Source organism: Trachurus japonicus, chromosome 17 (genome assembly GCF_045865225.1).
Source record: "Trachurus japonicus isolate A0001 chromosome 17, Traja_1.0".
Lineage (NCBI taxonomy): Eukaryota > Metazoa > Chordata > Actinopteri > Carangiformes > Carangidae > Trachurus > Trachurus japonicus.
This window is the reverse complement of record NC_140923.1, coordinates 6,539,416-6,559,437: the sequence shown is the minus strand read 5'-3', so window position 1 is coordinate 6,559,437 and position 20,022 is coordinate 6,539,416. Positions and strand designations below refer to the sequence as shown.

General features: G+C 42.2%; 1 protein-coding gene across 3 annotated transcripts in view; it reads right to left on the bottom strand.

Annotated features, from left to right (window-relative positions):
* The window catches only part of LOC146969923 (solute carrier organic anion transporter family member 5A1-like), a 34,141-nt gene that overhangs the window by 9,614 nt on the left and 4,505 nt on the right, over positions 1–20,022 (bottom strand). For all 3 annotated transcript variants that reach the window (XM_085805437.1, XM_085805436.1, XM_085805435.1), the window contains 4 exons: positions 11,267–11,399; positions 9,863–10,089; positions 6,715–6,879; positions 1,396–1,594 (listed from right to left, as the gene is read on the bottom strand). In XM_085805437.1, coding sequence (XP_085661563.1) covers positions 1,396–1,594; positions 6,715–6,879; positions 9,863–10,089; positions 11,267–11,399 — 724 coding nt within the window. The remainder of the gene's footprint in view (positions 1–1,395; positions 1,595–6,714; positions 6,880–9,862; positions 10,090–11,266; positions 11,400–20,022) is intronic.

Below are 20,022 nucleotides of genomic sequence, written 5' to 3'. Positions count from 1 at the left end.
ATCTCTCTACTGTATCTATCTCTCTATCTCTCCATCTATCTATCTCTCTCTCTATCTCTCTATCTATCTCTCTATCTATCTATCTATCTATCTATCCATCCATCCATCCATCCATCCATCCATCCTGCATTTTTGCATTTTGATTTTCTTTAAAGGTGCTGGTGTGGATGTGAATTGTTTTGGAAAAACTCTGTTTGCAAAATCTACCTGGATACGTGTGGACACGGCCAAAGATATTCAATAGATGGAAAGATACTCCATGAGTGGCTGCTCCAATGATATGAAATGGTATACACTTCCTGTCTCTCTAAGTGGGCGTGGCCAACCGTCACCCCACCTCGTCTGTGAACGTGTGTGTGGATTTATACAATTTGTATGTAGATGAAAGTGAGATATTTATATTTTCTTATGATAACATTAAATATTTACACTACTAACAGTAATATTTAGCATGCCAAAAATAATTTAAATCATTTTCACGGGAGTTCGCGGCCGTTTGTTTGACGTTGCCTAGGAGATCTGTGCCAAATCTCGCGAGAGTGTGTCGTAGAGACAGAGACAGGTCTGGAACAAAGTGGATTTTCTCTGGATCTCTCCGTCTGAAAATTACCATTTTGGTGTCAAACTGTTCAGAAGAGATGTGGCTTGTGAAAAATGAGTCCAAAATTTGCTTCAGTGACCGTGGGGAGAAAGGCCCGACCATAATCGGTGTTCACATTAAATTGTCCCATAGGAATCAATACACTCCAAGCTGCCTCTGGTCTCTCTAAAGGGGCGTGGCCGTGCAGAAGCCCACGTGACATGCATACAGGAAGCTGACTCGTCATGAAAGGTCTTGGTTTATAAACCGTCTTTGACACGGCCTAAGAAGTAGAGACTGTGGAGACTGAGTGATGGATGAATTGTCTTCCAAAGGCTGATGTGAATAAAGATTTCCCAAAAAAAAGAAAAGAAAAAAAGAAAACATGGCTGCAGAGAGAGAGGGAGGGGGTTTCTGGGACACGAGGCCTTACGACCCCACCCAGGATTAGACGGATGGACTCACACATCCAGCTGAGTCCGGGGCCGTCGTCCTCCCCCTTTGTTTTAGGGCAGAGGACGGGTTAGAGGAGAAGATAGCGGTCACGGTGTGTGTGTGTGTGTGTGTGTGTCTTTATCTAACCCTTCCTTCACTCTCCATCTGTTTATCTCCTCTCCTCCTTCCTTCATCCTCCACCTGTGTTTTTCTGCTTCGCTCCGTCTCCCACAATAAGAAAAAACGGCAACCCTCTCTGAGTAAATTTCCAATTCAGATCAGACACAGAACAGTTTGGCGCCGTCAGCAGCGATGCGTGACGACCCTCCCTCCCCCTCCTCCTCCCTCCTCCCCCTCTTCCCTCCCTCCTCCCTCCTCACCCGGTGGTGTAGGGGATGTTGATTCCTCCGAGGTTGATGCTCTCGCAGCCCACGATGAACAGCGTGGAGAAGCAGAGCAGCGACACGCCGCTGCAGATCATGGCGAGCTTGGCCGACTCGCGAGCTCCCAGCTTCAGCTTCTTGATGATGTAGCCGCCCAGCACGATGCCGACGCCGGCGCTGGGCACGATGATCACACCTGGAGGAGCAGCAGACAGGACAGGTGTGTTAGTGAGAAGTCACTTAGTTTATAGACTGCTTTATTAATTACTGTAAAGGTACATTGTGTAGGAATTCCTCCCATCTAGCGTTGCGGTTGTATATCGCAAGCAACTCAATCGTATTTTTCATGCTGCATTCACGTGAAATTGGGCAGACGGCAGACGGACGACAGCCGCTGCACGTAACGGCATAAACAAGCCTCTATGTAAACAAGTGGTCCGTCAGCACGAGGCAAAACAATACACGTGACACTATGTTGTCATGACTTCTGTGACTAAAATGACATCTGGTTTGTTAGCGACGGCCGTCTGCCCGACTGCAGGTGAATGCAGCATCAGTGTAACGCTCCATTCCTCCTCACTACGTTACCGCGGTGACTTTTCACAGACGCCACCTCCACCTGAGCCGACAGCTCCGGTGTCTCCGCTGAGTTTCCGTGGTTTCCTACCGTCACGCTGCCACTGAACGTAAAAACATGGCGACACCACATGGCAGCAGCACCGAGCTTACCCGCTCCATGTAGATATGAATGATATGAACGGCTCATTCAGAGCTGAAAGGAACACTAATAAGAACCAAATAATTGATTTGTGTTGGTTCTGTATTGTCGCTTTTCTGTTCCTCTGTTGCCTAAAAACCCATCAACAGATAAAACATCTATTCTGTCAATTCCTGTGACACGTCAACAGTACCCTACTTTCCGGACTATAGAGCGCACCTGAGTATAAGCCGCACTAGCTAAATTTTTAAAAGAAAATACATATATAGGCCGCACTTGAATATAAGCCGCAGGTTTTCATGTTGTAACATGAGATATTTACACAGAAAGACAGTAGGGAACTGTGCAAGTCCTCTCGCTTTTTTGCTGTTCTGGTTACGCCCCTCTCGCCCATGTGCATCTGTTTACATACGAAGCCGGCGAAAAATCAGTAAATGGAGCGGTGGATAACGTTACATAACATAGGCTATACGATGTTACGGCGTGTGTGTTTGTGTAGTTTTAACCGTCATAAACAAAAGATTGCGGGTTTCGGAGCGCGTTTGTGTTGCGGTGTGCAGAGACGAGAGCTGGGACACCGGGGCGGCGGCCGAATAACTACACTGATGTTGCAAGGTTGGTTTTCAGCCATGAGACGCCAGGTGAAGACAGAGAGCCTCCGTTGTCACTCCTAACAAGTCACAAGTCATGTAGTTAACTATCACTATTACTCCTGAGCTTTTTAATGAAGGTAAAAATGTAGCATAGCCACGGGAAAATCCTGCTTAGTTCCTCTTTAAAAGCTTTGACAGTTTACCTGATGTTCAACTGGGAGGGACAAAGCAGCAACGCTACTGTAGCTACGTTTTTTTTTTTTTGTGTGAAACAAGCAGAGATTCTCAAAGTCATGTTTCACTTTCAACAAGAAGTTGAATCAGCTTTATTTACATCGACTACATTGATGATGAGACAAACCCTAAAGAAAATGCAGCAGCAACAGCCGCCTCCGACCGTTAACTAAGACAGCACATACTTCCAGTGTAGGTAGGTAGGTGGCCCCCCGAGGGGAGCGGAGCCTCCAGCCCCGGCTCAGTCGGAGTCAGAGTCGCTGCCTTTTTTTTTTTTCAGTGGGTGTTAGATAATGTCGTGTCCTGACGTGTGCAGCTTTCTGTGTCCGGGTGTAAATCTGTGTTTCTGTAAATGCAGACGGTTCGGTCAGACGATTTCCCTTTAGAGCGAATTCTGGAGATTCCTGTCTCCTGTCTCCGTGAGAAAAGATCCAGAGCCAACGGAGCAGCAGCTGTTGTTGCTGTTGCTGTTCAGGGGGAAATAAAAATAGGAAGTCCTTTTGCTAAACGGGCAGCGACCAACCAATCTGTCTTTCCAGGAAAACTCTTGACTGGGTAAAGCCTCTCCGGGAAAAACAGATGCACATGCAGCATCTCTCTTTCATTAACTGAAAATCAAGCAGAAGCACACATAACACGGCTTCCTGGTGCCGGCACAGGGACACGGAGTGATTCAGCATCCGCCGAGGGAATACAACCGAACACCCAGTGCCTTGCTCTACCCACTCAGCCAACCACCGCTTCCCTGGGAGCGATGTGATTCTCACTCCCGGGAGGTTGGCATTGTATGAAAATATGTGCGAGTGGCAGTTTTAATCAGCGGCTCCGCGGCACGGCGGCCCACTCCACCTACAGCTGAGACAGTTATGTAAGTGTCGACACACGGAAAAACATTTCCAAGATGGAATCTCTCTGGACAGCATCGATATAGAAAATAAAAAACTGTATAAATGGATTTTTCTGCAGTTTTTAAAAATGAAAACTTTGAACCAATCACAGAACTTTTTGTGTTGAAAGTACCAGGGGACTAAGGCTGTCCGTGCTGCACTTTGACACCATGTAGGAACACAAAACGTAACAAGGGCCAATAATGTAATAATTTTGTCCAATTAAAATGTAACAAAGCCAATAACGTGCCAATAATGTAATAAAATGTTTGAGCCAATAACGTAATAACTTTATTTTGCCAACATTTGCCACATTTTATGTAATAAGTTATTTCATTATTGGTCTTGTATTTAAAGGGATAGTTCAACATTTTGGCAAATTGGCCCATTGCCATAGCAGTAGGTTCGTTACCTTTAATTGTCGGTGCAAGATATTTTTAGAGGGATTATGGCAATAGGCCAATTTGCCAAAATGTTGGACTATCCCTTTAAAAAACCCTTTGAAAATGAAATAACTGGTGCCAATAATGTAAGAATATATAGAAGATGTCTTCTACAACTTGATATGTTACAATGAGGTTGTTGATAACCTATTCTTACTTATTCTTACATGTTTGCAAACATATGTGAGAAACAGCCAAGTAAATGTCAAATGTTTCTTTAATTCTAGGCCAATAACATAATAACCAGCCAATAATGTCATTTCTTATTACATTATTGGCTGGTTATTACATTTAAAATGGCCAAAATTATTACGTAATTGGCCGTTATGACATTCTGGGTTGCAACACACCAGCAATCAACATAAACTCTTGAAAAGTGCATCGATTAAAAGTCACTGCCACTGTTATTTATTTCTCTTTGGAGAAGGCATCCATTTTTTTTCCAAATGGAAGCTGCAAAAACTTCTGTAGGAAAAATTTAATGTCATGATGCAAATGTGTCCATCAAACCCACCAGAAGGAAAGCGAGCCGTCCTGATGTGGAAATGCTTTTCGCTATCAGTAGGCTGCAGTTCACCAAAAATAAAACCACATAAGACCACAAGGAAATGTCATGAGGTCAGAGCGGAGCCTCTCGCCGCTCTCGGCTTATCAGACTGAGAGAGTCTCTGTCACTTCTAGATATCCTGCAGAAGCTCTGAAGGCCTCCTCTGTCTGAGTGTGTGTTTGTTTGCCTTTTTAACTTCTGTGACACTGAGATGAGCTCCACTGAGCCAACAAAGACCTGACCTACTCTTTATTGTGGCTGTCACAAACTCCTCTCAGCTCTCAGACGCTTAGGACGAGGATTATTGTATCAGAAAATAAAAAATGTTAATGGTTGTCAGTGGATTAAGAATCCTCTTCTTTTTGTTCATGACTGTTTAGGAAGAACTGGTTTGTATTCAGTTCTCTACGCTAAATCATGGGTGTAATGATCCAAATCAAAAGGAAGAAGGGTGTGTGTGACACAACAAGGGTGTTATATTATATTCTACCAATAAATAAAAAAAATAAATGACTGATACGGTTAACTTTCATATTATAATGCTCCCCGCTTTTCAAAATGTGAGAGCTCACTGCACATTTTGTTATGTGTTCTTATTGTTTTATTAAACTCAATGCCTTAAATGCAGCTATAAATAGACAACGATGCCTTTTTTTTTTATGTGTCAGGCGTGCGGGATGTGTCAGATCGGGATGTAGAAAGGGTCGGAAGCACGGCCTAAAAAGTTTGGGGATATAGGGGTATATATATAGGGATAGTTCATCATTTTGGCAAATTAGTTCCACAGCAAGTTTACAACTTTGTGTAATCTAACAGCTGAACAGATCACAAGTGTCTCGTCTTTTTGGATTTTCCTGACATGTGTCACGCAAATAAAAGCTTTTCTGACAGGTATTTTAAATCTAGCCAAAACAATCAGGTATTAGATTATTCTTAAAGGGATAGTTCAACATTTTGGCAAATTTGGCCCATTGCCATAATCCCAATAGTCATAGCAGTAGGTTCGTTACCTTTAAATTGTCAGTGCAAGCTATATTTAGAACGGTGGAGCAGAGCTGTGAGCTGCTCAGAGCTACGCTACGGAGGCTAATGGGATTTCTTGGTTTCCCTCATCAAACTCATCAAATACACAATCCAACAACTCCACAACGCTCTGGTGGACAAGTTGTGACCTGCACATTCACCATGCTATATGATAATAACACAACGTTACCAGACAGAGTTGTTTTAGAGGGAAATTCATGCAAATATGTTAAATTATCCCTTTTAAATTCTCCACGAGATGAATCTAAACTCGTACAGTGTGTCCTCGGCTTATCCTTTGCCGACAAAAGCCTGACATCAGCGCGTCTGAAGAGGCGACATACATTCAGTAGTTACTGTAGGTGTGATGTATATCAGCCTTTAAGCCTGTTTAAGCATTCAAGTGTTTCAGCATGTAACTGTGAGTGTATGTTAGAGCGTTTTAGTGCATGTGTGTGCGTTTCTAAATGTGTGTGTGCTGCACTCAGTGCTCCAGCTCGGTGTCCCAGGTGCCCCCTTCATTTGAAGACCAGCAGTGTCTTTATTATTAATGTGTGTTGGCTCGCAGCGACGGGCCGACAGACTCTCCTCTCCTCCGCTCTGCTCTCAGATAAAAACTGGCTGAACAGACAGAAAATAAAGTCCTGGGCGTCTCTGCTCTGTCTGCATCCTGTCTGGATTATTGCATGGGAGCTCACAGGAGGAGGAGGAGGAGGAGGAGGAGGAGGAGGAGAGCGGTTCTGACGATCAAATACCTCCCAGGGTTTCATTCATGAGATGTAATGAGTGTGTGATTCACGGTTACAGAGTGACGAGGCCACTTCGGGCTTCGTGTCGTGTCGTGTCGTGTGGTTGTGGTCGTTCATCTCACCGGTGTAGATGCTGGCGTTGGAGGCCGGGATGCCGAACTGCGACTCGATGAATTTGGGGATGAAGGTGATGAAGGCGGTGACGATGGCGCTCTCCGCCGTGTAGGACAGGCTGACGAACAGGAAGGTCACGTTGCTGAGGATCCTCACTGCGGCTTTGGGCAGATCTGGGAGGAGGAGGAGGAGGAGGAGAAGAGGAGGAGAAGAGGAGGAGGAGAAGAGGAGGAGAAGAGGAGGAGGAGAAGAGGAGGAGAAGAGGAGGAGGAGAAGAGGAGGAGAAGAGGAGGAGGAGAAGAGGAGTTAGGAGTTAGGTATGTGCTCCTGACATGTCGACTCATTATTCAGTCGGTGCAGCAGTGTTAGCAGCTATGAGTATTGTTCTGTTTACAAGACAAGAGGTTATAATACTACATGTTAGCAATAACAAAAAAAACTTACTTAGAATAACTTCTTCAAGTAAAACAAAGGAAGGATCAAGTATAAGCTTTATAATGTCTGCTTTAAATCCAATATATATATATATATATATATATATATATATATATATATATATATATCCATAATTTTTCAATATTCATTCGTTTACAGATTCATTATCAATCATTTTCTCAATAGAATATCAGAAGACAGTGAGAAATGTTAAATATTCAGTTCAATCCTTCAGTTTATGGTAAAACAAACTAAAAGAGTTACTCCAAATAAAGAATTAATTATTTATCTTCTGTCAATTGATTAATTAATCATATAAACTCTTTACCAACAAGTATTTAATCACTATATTTCTCTCATATTTTTATAATAGTGTTGTTCAACACATCCAACACTCATCAGTACAGTTTGTTCCTCTTTTTTTAAAGTTTAATTTATTTAAATTTATTTATATAGCACCTTAAAAGCAAAGAGCATTTGCACCAAAGTGCTTCACATTCAACAAGTCACATGAACCAACATCAATACAATGTAACATCATACACTTCAATTAATCAAAAGAAGAGATAAAGATTATTCAATCCCAGGGTTATCGGATGTATATTAAAAACAGATTAAGTGCTAATTAAAAGACAGAACATAAAAATGGCTCTTAAGGTGTCTTAAAAATAGGTTGCTATTATTTTTCAAAATGTCCTCCTCCTTCCTCCATCACCAGCTACAAATCACTGCTACTCCCAAACTAAATGAATGTGCCAAACAAAGTGCAAAAACACAACAAGGTGCAGTTAAAGTATATTGTGTATGGACATTTTTTAAAAAAGTGTGTTTTCACTTGTTTGTTCATAAAATTGCTTCAAAACGCTCAATGTGACACCAGCAGCTGTAGAAACATCTGAGACACCAGGTCACATGTACGGATGCATGTCTGATCTTATAGAGCCGATGGAAACAGTGGATGTTTATATGGTGGCGAGGAAAAGTATGTGAACCCTTTGGAATGACCTAGTTTTAGTTTTCTGCATTAACTGGTCATAAAATGTGACCCGATCTAAGTCTAAGTCACAAGTATAGACAGACACCATGTGCTTAACCTAATACTACACAAACATTTATAATATTTCATGTCATTATTGAACACATGCATTGAAAAGTCACAGTGCTAATGCCTCTAAATAAAAGCTACTTAGAGTCAGGGGTTAGGACACCTGCAGTCCAATTAACGAATCTAGATTGGGGCCAAGGTGTTGAGCCACTTTGACCTATAAAATAACTTTTTTTGAGTTTTCTATTCACAAGGAGCATCTGGATGTGAAGTAAGTTGACGGATGTGAGGTTAAAGAGAATCCTATAGAGCAGTGATGGGAATAACGGCGTTATAAATTAACAAAAACGTTACCATTTCCCCCGTTATAACGGAGTTACTGACAATAAAATGTGTCGTTACTCAGCATCGTTACTATACTCAGCTCACTGGAGCGGCTTGATGACGATTGGCTTATTGTAGGCAGAGTAAAATTTCAAGATAAACCAATCAGAGGCAGGTGTTTGTTCACAAGCTGAGCAGCAAATCTGAATCTGACAGATGTCTGTTGCATCATCCCACACAACAATGCAGTGTAGTGTAGGTGTACAATGTTCATAATAAAAATTTATTCTATTAAATGTCAATTTTATTCATTTAACATAATCAATGTTGAGTTTCATTACAGTTTAATTTAAAAGTTCCAAGTAATTTGACATATTTGAGCATTACGCAATAGTTTCTTTTCCTGGTAATTAGTTACTTTTATAATGTAGTAAATAGTTATACTAACCATAACTTATAACTTTTTTAAAGTAACAGGCCCAACACTGCTATAGTGTAACAGATAAAGACTTGAAGAGGTCTAAGGACTAAAACACTCAGATAATGAGATTGGAAACCGATTTTCTTTTTCTTTTCTTTTTTTGTCCAGAATACATGAATGACTTGTTACTAGAGTCTAAACCCAGCAGAGCTCTGAGATCTACTGACTCAGGTCAGATAGTGGAGCTCAGAGTTCAGACCAGACATGGTGAAGCAGCTGTTAGCTGTTATGCTGCACACAACTGGAACAAACTACCAGCAGAACTGAAATCAGCCCCAACTGTCAGCACTTTTAAATCCAGGTTAAAAACATTTCTCTTTTCATGTGCTTATAGCTGAGCTCTTTTTTAATAACTTTAAACTGTATCTATTTTATTTCATTTTACTTTTTTTATTCTTCTTTGCTCCTGTTTTTAACTCTGTGTTTTTTGTTTTTATGCTGTTTTATGCTGTTTTATGCTGTTCTTTAAAAAAAAAAAAAAAAGTTTTGTCTTTATGTAAAGCACATTGAGTTGCCTTGGTATGAAATGTGCTATATAAATAAAGATGCCTTGTCTTTCTTCGTCATGTAAACGTTTTAATCTGACTGAAACTGGACAGTGCATGTGTGCAACAGTAGAGACGGCACAAAGAGAAGCAGAGAAGCCGGCCCGAACCCGGCCAAAGAGAAAAGACAAGGGACGAGGACCGAATGAGACTGAGATGCCCGACTGGAGCTATGACCATGAGACTGATAAGAACTGATTGAATTGTTGGGAAGGGTAAAACTATGTCATCTTAAACAGCGTCACACACTTTCTCTTCCTGTCACAGTACGACGTCATCACCGTCAGTGACATCATCAGCCCCAGTGCTTCCCCGCCGGCCGGTACCTTTAATGTCCTTGCCGAAGCCCATGGAGGACGTGACGTTCTGGTTCTTGCCGTTGTTGTTGTTGCTCTTCTCCTTGAGCACGTCGTCGTCGCTCGACAGGTCGTCCAGACTCAGCTTTTTCCTCCTCTTCTTCTTCTTGTGTCGGGGCGGCAGCTTCTTGGGGAAGGTGAACATGGGGAAGATGACCAGCAGCATCGCCACGGCGCACAGCAGGAAGCCGCTCCACCTGCACCCAGGAAACCCGAGGAGACGGAGATTAAATATTCAGAATACAAGGAAATTACAGGAAGTTTCACGCTGCCACAAAGTCAATCTAGATTTGTCATCATTTCATCTTTTTTTGCTTTGTTTAGTTTAGTTTGCACGTAAATAAATAAAAGTGACTGGCGCACTCATCCGTCCTCTTCCTGCCACCGTCACCTATAACTCATGTAGGAAGTCTGTGGCTCTCGGCCGCTGAGTCACAGGTTGTGATGCCAGTTAGAGGACGACATCACTGTGATCTGGAAATGTATGACTAACTGGATTTTTTCTTTTTTTTTCTTATAGATTCTTCATTTGTTTTAACTTCCCACTGTTTGATTTTTAAATGAGGTTAAGTCTTTCTACTTATTTTTTTGGGGAAGAAATGTCTCTGCTCATGTTGTGAGATGTCGATCACTTGGAGCTACATAATTACAGATTACAGAGTACATCAATTAATATATTAAATTCCAATTTTAGATTAGCTTCATCGGCTTCTGTATCAAGCCTCGATATCGACCTGCAGCACTTTAATCCATCGACCAGTGGCACTGCTGACTTTATTTCTTACATTTTCTGTAACAGACATCTCAAAGAAAGCATTATTGTCTTTAAAATAATTTAAAAAAACTCAAAAATATCTGTTCACTTCTCCTCTTTAAATCCACACTCAAAACCCATCTGTTTCTGCACTGTCAAATTTTAACCCGTTTTACATCTTGTGTATTTCTTAAAATGTTTTACTATTATGATTACTATCATTATTATTATTAAAAATATGGCGAGCAACAAACCCCATTATTAACCCCTTATTGAGCTACAATTTCTGTGTCTTTCAGCTCCAAACCACCTTCAAAATCACCTTCAGTTCAATTTACTTTACAAGTTATTCCCTGAAATATCTAGACTTGGTCGTTTTTAACCAAACAAACTTTACTTAACAGAAGAAATTGTGCATCTGTGTTGGACTATTTTTAGTGGCGGATTAATCCAGATTTGGTGCCGTAATCGGTATTTGTGTAAAAATAAAACTACAGGTCCACAAAGCAACAGTGAAGGACTGACAATAATACACACATACATTTATTGTAATATAATGGCCAAACCTCTGTAGTTAAAGACTAATATAAGACATCAACATACAGACAGATGTTTCTCACCAGTTGCCGATGAAGCGCGGGTCGCTCTGGTCGATGTTGACGACGGTCTTGGGGTCGACGTAGAAGCCGATGAGGACTCCTCCCAGTAGGTAACCGGCTGCTGGGCCCAGTGCTCCCATCACATACATGATGGCTGAGGAGAGGAAGGACACACACATGAAGACATAAGAATAGTGATCTAACGTCAAAGCTGCAATAATCACAAGTCTTCTAAATCCATCCAGCAGATGTTAAAGCAGATATCAGTGGCACGGCCGTTTCGGCTAATGCTGTGTTCAAGGCAGGCTTTTGAAACCGTAAGTTACAGCTTCAAGTCACAACTACGACTTGGTAGCGTTCCAGGTAACCCGTAGCTCGTGTTTTTACCGTCCTGTTGTCTGTGAAAGTTCCCTATAACGGCCACTCGTAACTTCCGACCCGTGAACTCGTACCAGATCGAACTGGTATGACTTCACAGGAAGGAAAAACACAAAGTACGAGTTTCCTTGAACGCACCATGAGTTAGCAGCCCCCGCCCTTGTCAGGCATCAATTGGTCCTCGTGCTACGTCACCACATTCACGCGCATCCCTTGGCTGCACACACAGCCCTTCATGCCGTTCTCTCCCCTCATTGGATAACACTTGTATCCCACAGGGAAAATTTTCTCCTCGGGTTACAGCAGAGCAGAGTGACGGAGAGACTCGTGTTTAGGCTGAAATACTTCATGTAAGTGATTGCTGACGGAAAATAGGACTATTTAGGACTTATATTAACAAAAACATTTCACTGATATCTGCTTTAAGCACCATTATCACCATTATTTAAAGTGTTAACTACGCAAAGAGGCAGGGAGAGACGTTGGTGTTAATTGACGTAACAATCTAATGAACAGAACAAAACACTGAAGGTTTTAATCAGAACTTTTATTAAAGGGATAGTTCAACATTTTGGCAAATTGGCCCATTGCCATAGCAGTAGGTTCGTTACCTTTAATTGTCGGTGCAAGCTATTTTTAGAACGGCGGAGCAGAGCCATGAGCTGCTCAGAGCTACGCTACGGAGGCTCATGGGATTTCTTGGTTTCCCTCATCAAACTCATCAAATACACAATCCAACAACTCCACAACGCTCTGGTGGACAAGTTGTGACCTGCACATTCACCACACTATGAGATAATAACACAACGTTACCAGACAGAGTTGTTTTAGAGGGAAATTCATGCAAAACCGGTGATGCGCGTTCCCGTCGGGGGCAGTTTTTCATCAAGCAGTCTCTGTATTTACCTCTAAAACAACTCTGTCTGGTAACGTTCTGTTATTATCTCATAGCGTGGTGAATGTGCAGGTCACAACTTGTCCACCAGAGCATTTTGGAGTTGTTGGATTGTGCCAAAATGTTGAACTATCCCTTTAAGGCTAGACTTAAAATAACTGTCAGAAAAGCTTTTATGTGCGTGACACATACGTATGTCAGGAAAATCCAAAAAGACGAGACACTGTTCAGCTGTTAAATTACATAAACTTATGAATCCAAACTTGCTGTGGAGGGTTTTTGGTCCCTACTGACCTACAACTTGTTAACCATCAAAAAAAAGTGAAAGATTACGAGAGATATTTTCTTTCCGTGATGTGGTGATGAAGGTTGTGGTACCTTCACCTTTCCCTCCTGGTCTCATGTGCGCGGTCTCTGACCTGCTTTATGTCAACTTATTATTCAATTATCCAAACTCAGTGACATTAGCCCTAACTTTAACCCTTATGTAACTGCCAGAAAACTAATCTAGCATTAAGAGCGGGGTACAAAAGGCCATGTGTGTGTGTGTGTGTGTGGGTCATGTGTGCAGTCAGATCATATGACCCTGCCATAAGGGGCCTGTGCTCAGGGGCTGAGAATAAGATTTCTCCAATTAGAGGGAATTAACATCTTAAATTCTTTGGCTGCAGTTGAAAGGTGGCGTGACTTAAAAAACGGCACCAGGCACCGGAGCGGAGTGAACGTTATCTAACTGTCACAGCTCTGGGAACTCACTGGGAGCTCTGGGTTCACGTTGGCCTCATGTCCAACTGGGTTGTATCTTTCAAAATAAAATCACAACCTGCTAGTGGTGATGCATCACCAGCTCTCATGGCTGACTGTGGGAACACGGGTAAAACGTTTTAGGTTAAGGTTTTCATTTTTATTTTTCATTTTGAGCAGTCAGTTCAGTTGTTTTCTGACAGTTATCTTTGGTCTGTTGTTTCTTTTTTGTTGTATATACAGTATAATGTGCAATTTTGAAATGTGCTGTTTATTTTTATTTTACATAAACCCCAGAAAGACTTGAGACGACTCTGTGGAGGCGAGTGAAGCCACAATAAACTGATTGTGAAGCTGCAAATGACAATTATTTTCAGTTCAACAATTATTTATCCAATTAAACTGTTAAATGTTTGGACTATAAAATCAGAGTAGAACTGTATTTTTTCTGTTTTTTGGTAAAGTTATAACCGCAATTTGTTTGAATTCATCATTCCAAGAAAACAATTTAAGCCGTTGAGCTTTTTTTTCAGATTAAATCTCATGTAATTTCTATTTTTAGTCTATTAAAGCAGCAAATTCTCATATTTCAGAGGACGGGACGAGACAACAACAAAGTTAAAACGTTGTTAAATCATATTCTATCTGGTGAAGTCCACACTGCACACTGCATGTGTTGTCAGCTCTTGTCCGTTAACGCATGAGGAGTCAGCAGCATCTCCCAGACGCTTCTCAAAAACCCAAACCCCTCAGAGAAAATCTCATTTTCAGCTCTCAGTCTCTATAAACCTCGAGGCTCTTTCAGAAACGCCAGCAGCAGCAGCAGCAGCAGCAGCTCTGCAGTTACTCATCTGCCAAGCATCTCCACAGGAGCATATTGTCCGTCGCTCCACTCCACTATTGCATCACATGACCGTGGTGGCGGCGGCCAGAGCCCGGGATGAGGGAGCGGAGGGATGGGGGATTGAGGGCTTGGACCTTCCAACAGGGGACCCTGCCTGCGGCATCGCGGATAATCCCTTATCTAGCCGGAGAAGAGGGAAAACCCTCGACTGGCAGGCTGCCGTGTTACGCAACGTGATGCAGACTATCAGCAGAGGGATAAGAGACGAGCAGGCGGCTGGTGGGAAGGCCAGAGACCAGGCGCCGCGCAGATACCAGGAGCCAGAAAAGAAAAAAAACTAAAGATATGGAGGTGGAGAGAGTCCAACAATAGAAACTGTAGAAGCTATGTTCATGTGGTTAGAGTTAAGAGGATGTGACATGATGACAGACGCAATCTGGGCAATAACTTGGTGATTAAAGTTATATTTTGTTGTATTGTAAAAGATTTAAATTAATCAGTGCATTTTTTTCATCACCTGTCATCATTTCTTCTTTGTAACTTCCACTCCGGGTGATTCTGAGTCCGTATACTGGAAGCAGACCAAGACTTTTCATTCCTCCACATCTTTAACCAGTATCAACACAGATCCACAGCCCGAGGCCTGTTCAGTCCCGTCCTCCAGTCTGACTCAAGTGTTCTGAGGTTTTTAGGACAATAACTTGGACAGAGCATGCTCTTTGAGTTAGGGCCCGACTGATATGGGACGTTTGGGGCCGATATTGATATTAGGGAGCAAAAATACAAAACAATAAATGACAAGTGGTCTTACTATTGCAAAATGCCAGTAAAATGTATCAGAATAAGTAGAAACAGGTGAAAACTCTCAATGAGTGATTGTACAGTGTTGTGTGGATCAAACCTATAGAAATCAGATAAAAACCACAAATACTAGCATTATTTTTCTTTAGGACGTCCTTTCCTCATGAAACCAGACAGATAGGCCTAGGCGACTACCCATAGATATTTAGACATTTAGTTACTCAAATTAGGTATTTATTTTCCCATAGTTTATTGTATTTTATTCTATTCTATTCTATTATTATTAGCCTATTTATTTTTATTTTTTTGTTAATTTCCTTTCTTCGAGATCCTCATTTGGGAAATACCAGTTTGCCTATATGTTTGTCTGTTTCCTTTATGGTTTGTTATTTACTTTGTGAATATATACCTGGAAAAAAAATGCAAGGTACAATATCACAAAAAATAAAATAAAAATGAAATGACTGATTATGTTTGTGAAGGTAAGAAGCTTTGCAATAAAGAATAAAAAAAATGAAACCAGACAGTTCGTAGTTCACCTGCAAAGTCTGAAGACACAACAAAAGTCTTCACATCCGTCGGTTCTTATTGAAGACGCTGATACCGAGGATCAACCAGGATCCACTCTGAATATGTCAACGTCAGCCGAAGTGAATTGTGATCATTCAGATAAAACAAAGAATAAATCAATTGATTTTCTAAATTGGCAATCTCTCACACGAATTCTAGTCATTCGCTTTGTCCTCTGTGACATCTCACCCCTCTCAGTGACATGCACGGCTGGGACAACGAAAACAACAACATAAAAGCAGCGTTTCCTTGTCGTCGCTCCACTGTGATGAAGTTACACAGTCTTCTTGCTACAGTATAGAGCAGGTAGATGCAGCCGAGCAGTCTGATCTGGTCAGATCTGGTTTTTCTGAACTGAGCTGTGAGTCATGTTTCACTGGCTGCAACATCAGCTCTTGTAGTGAGCAGGTAATTATCCATCTTCCATTTTGCACATTTCCCCCTTTTTTTTTATTTTTTTTTTATCCTTGCACACAACGAAGAGGCAACTTCCTGTTGTGCTAATGTCGTAGTATCTGCCCGTTAACAGCACACTAACACTCGTATATCATAATAGCCTCAGCAGGGGGCCTTCTTTGCAGTGCTTATGATGAGCGCTGTGCTGATGCCAAGGTGTTGCATCACTGTCACACACGTAATGAGAGCACACAGAGGCCTCCGCCGCATCGTGTTGCATCTGTATAGTCTGGATCACTACACCCCTGATTACATGAGCGTTGGACCTGCTGGGCCAGCGACACACACACACACACATCACATCACACAACACAACACAACACAGCAGAACACAGCAGGCCCGTAAAACAGATCGATGGCAGCTGTAAATCCGAGGAGGAGAAACCGTGCGACAGCCACCGCTGGCAAAAACGCTGTCAATAAATGTAAAACCTAATTTTCTCAATTCCTCAATCGAAAAGTAAAAGCCTTGTAAGCTTTCGGCGCGTAGAGCATAAATCAAAACCATAAATCAGAACAGAGGTTGCCAAGTTTGAGTGGAAGTTTCATTTGCGGGTTGATTGATGGGTTTATCTGCTACGTCGTACAGCATAAAACTGTAAACATGACAAAACCGTAGATGGATGTTTTTGTTTGATTTTTGGTCGCACCTCTGTAAATACTGAGCGACGGGGCCGCGTGACGTAGTGTTGGGACAGACGGAGCTGAAGCCAGGTCAGGTTGGACTGCAGCGAGATGGAGAGAGGACGGGAGGGAAAGGGAGGGAGGGGAGGGGAGAGGAGGGAAGCGTTTGACGGCACAATGAAATGTTACGGGATGTGAGCGATGTCATGGCAACCTGCTGACAAAGCACTGTCTCGTTACAACTTCCCAACGAGCTGCCAGCGTCGACATCAGACTCCCTGCCTCCATGAAATCTGTGCTCAGGCTCCCTGCACATTTCCACCGTGGAGTATTGGCATCGCTGTGGTCACTGCTGCTTTTCAACCACTAAAACCACTGAGTGATTTTAAAGGGGGTCCTCCAGAGATTAAGTATCACTGATCCAATCCTTTATACCCCTTCACTTACCACCTATCTACTGTATTGCAGCAGACTGGAGAGGTAGGGGTAGAAATATCCCCCCACCAAATGAGACACCGCTACTGAAACATAATGCAGCAAAAAAAATAAAACAGAAACAAATTCGGTTCTGCTTGGATTTCAATTACCGTAATTTTCGGACTATTGAGCGGACCTGAATATAAGCCACACCAGCTAAATTTTAAAAGAAAATACATTTTGTACATATATATAGGCCGCACTTGAATGTAAGCCGCAGGTTTTCATGTTGTAACATGAGATATTTACACAGAAAGACAGTAGGGAACTGTGCAAGTCCGCTCGCTTTTCTGCTGTTTTAGTAACGTTCCTCTCCTCCATGTGCATTTGTTTACAACGAAGGCGGCGAAAAATCAATAAATGGAGCGGTGGATAACGTTACGTAACATATACGATGCTATGACGTGTGCGTTTGTGTAGTCTTAACCGTCATAAACAGATAAACAGAAAAGATTACGGGTTACGGAGCGCATTTGTGTTGCGGTGCAGAGACGAGAGCTGGGACACCAGGACGGGCGGAAAAAGTAGCGGCTTCAGTCTGGAAAATACGGTAAATTTCGAACCCCATCTGCTGCAACATGAAGATACGTAAAAAATGTGGAACTATCCTTTTGTTGCTTGTGCAGCCATCTTGTTGGTTTATCCAGTGTATTCTGGGAAATGTGTCATATCCCTTTGGTTGTAGTGTAGACCTCAGAAAACTGAGCCCTACACCCACTTATCTAGAACAGAGTCGTGACACCTCCTAACCGTTGACGTGAGCGTGTTAAATGAAGGGGCAGGTCTAAGTGAGAGGGTTCAGAGGTGGAAATGGGACTGGGCACTGGATCCCACACTTCCCAGTTGGGCTCCTTGTCTTCATCAGATACTCAGCCTGCTAAATGGCATGGCCTCTTCAGTAAAAAACTATGCAGCAGCCCTCTAGTCAGGGGTTATTATCATTCAAGAGTCACAGAAGGGACATTGTGCGGAGACGTAGTAACCATGGCGGGGTAAACTGGAATTCCCCTATAAATATGTACAGTAGTAGCCCGCTCTCTGACACCGAATGGAAATAATCCAAACCAGAGTGTCTGGGACCATTGGAGGGCCAAAATGGGAGGGGGCAAAAATTCACTTGGAAAACAGCCCGGTATTGATGAAAAATGTGATTATATGCATTTGTACATATATAATATGTTTTAAATGTCTTAAAATTACATTTTGGCAACAGGGTACTAGTCCCTGAACTTACTAGAACAGTAAGTGGGTTAAAAAAAAACACTACAACTAAATGACATATTGTTGTTAAATGGCCATGTTCAAGTTGAACCCTTCAATTATCATCTAGTTTGACAGTCATCAGAGCTGAAAAAAAAAGTGGTAAAAAATAAAGAGTCACAAAGCAGTAAAAACAAAAAACTAATTTTCAAACTCGTTTTCATCAGCAGCACTCAAATTTGAAAAAACAACCATACAGTACCCTTATTGCTGCCATTACCATGGCATAATAGACGCAGCTCTCCACAGGTCTGAGCTCACATGCACAGAGCTGCTACATGACGAACACGTCCAAACACCGCAGCCCTGTTAAACCCGCTGAGGACCATATTGCATCTCTGAGCTGGCACATTAAAATTTCAAGTGGTTGCGGCGTGGCCCGCTGCCTCGCATGGGAGCCAAACAGAGCATCTCTTATTGGGGTTACAAAGCAATATTGTGCTGAATTATTCTAATGGATGTCTGTCGAGCCTTTGGGCATGATCTCATATGTAGGCTAATGCAAAAGAGGGCCAAAATGGACCAGAATGTTTGTTCTACCGCAGACAGCAAGTAGTGCTGCACCCATACTGGCACACAATGATGAAGCCCTGGCTCTGCTTCAAGACCTTCCCTTCTCATTTGGTCTATTTCTCTGCCAGAGTTAAAAATATAGCTGATGGATCACAGTCAATCCACTCACTGGCTTCTTTTAAGGGTCTTTTCATGTTTTACACCAGGGGTAACCAACCAACCTATTGTGAGGGGTGGATCTTTAAGACTTCCCGAGTAGATCTGGAGGACATTAAATGAACTATAGGGACATACTATGCACCACAGGTACCTGCAGTCTTTTTACCTCATGACGACAAAATTTGTTTGTAGCCACAGAGAAAGAACACAAAAAAAAGAAGGGTGGGGCTTCATTCTATCATTCAAGCTGCAGTTCCACTTTCCACCACAACATGGGTTTCAATGGCAGAGTGGCGCTGTTTGTGTTTTTACTAGTCAACTCCATAGGCAGACAAAGAAGCAACAACAGAAAACTAAATCAGTCAATACCCCTCAAACCAATAAACAAATACAGCCAAAGGAGTAAGTGTACTTCTCAGTTCTCACTTGCAGTTACAGTGCTGAGAAAGAGTAAATGTAATCACAAATTGTAACTTTACAAGCTCCAGAAAACAAGTTAACAATGGCAGATCTGCTCACAAAATATGAAATCATAGCAGATGAATAAAACATTTGCGGAGGAACTTTTTCTTCCTGTATAGTGACTGTAATGTGAGTGAGAGTAGCACTAAGGCTTACAACAATAATAGTACCTCTGGTTACTATGGCTATAAGCATTATTGGAAACATCAGGTGACTCCATGTGAACTTGCATCAGTTGGATTCCTCCTTAATAACAAACTACCATCTTTGTACCAGTGAGACATTCCTCTGAGGCCAGAGCCTTAAAGACGATGTTGTATTGTGTTACTGCTGGGTTGACCCTGTTCACACTGGGCCTGCCCATTGCACTCAGGATTCAGAAAAAAAAAAACATTAAAGGTTTAACTCTCCCTCCCTGTCGGCCCTTCATCTCCATTAACAGCCGACAGAAACCCTGTTTGATCCGACGAGAGATCACAAGACAAATGGTTACTGACCGATTTCTATTTGCATTTACCACGGAGGGTGTGCCAGGAAATTCCCCCATTGCTCCTGTAAGTCCTCGATCAATGTTGGTGTGTGAGCTTTTTTTTT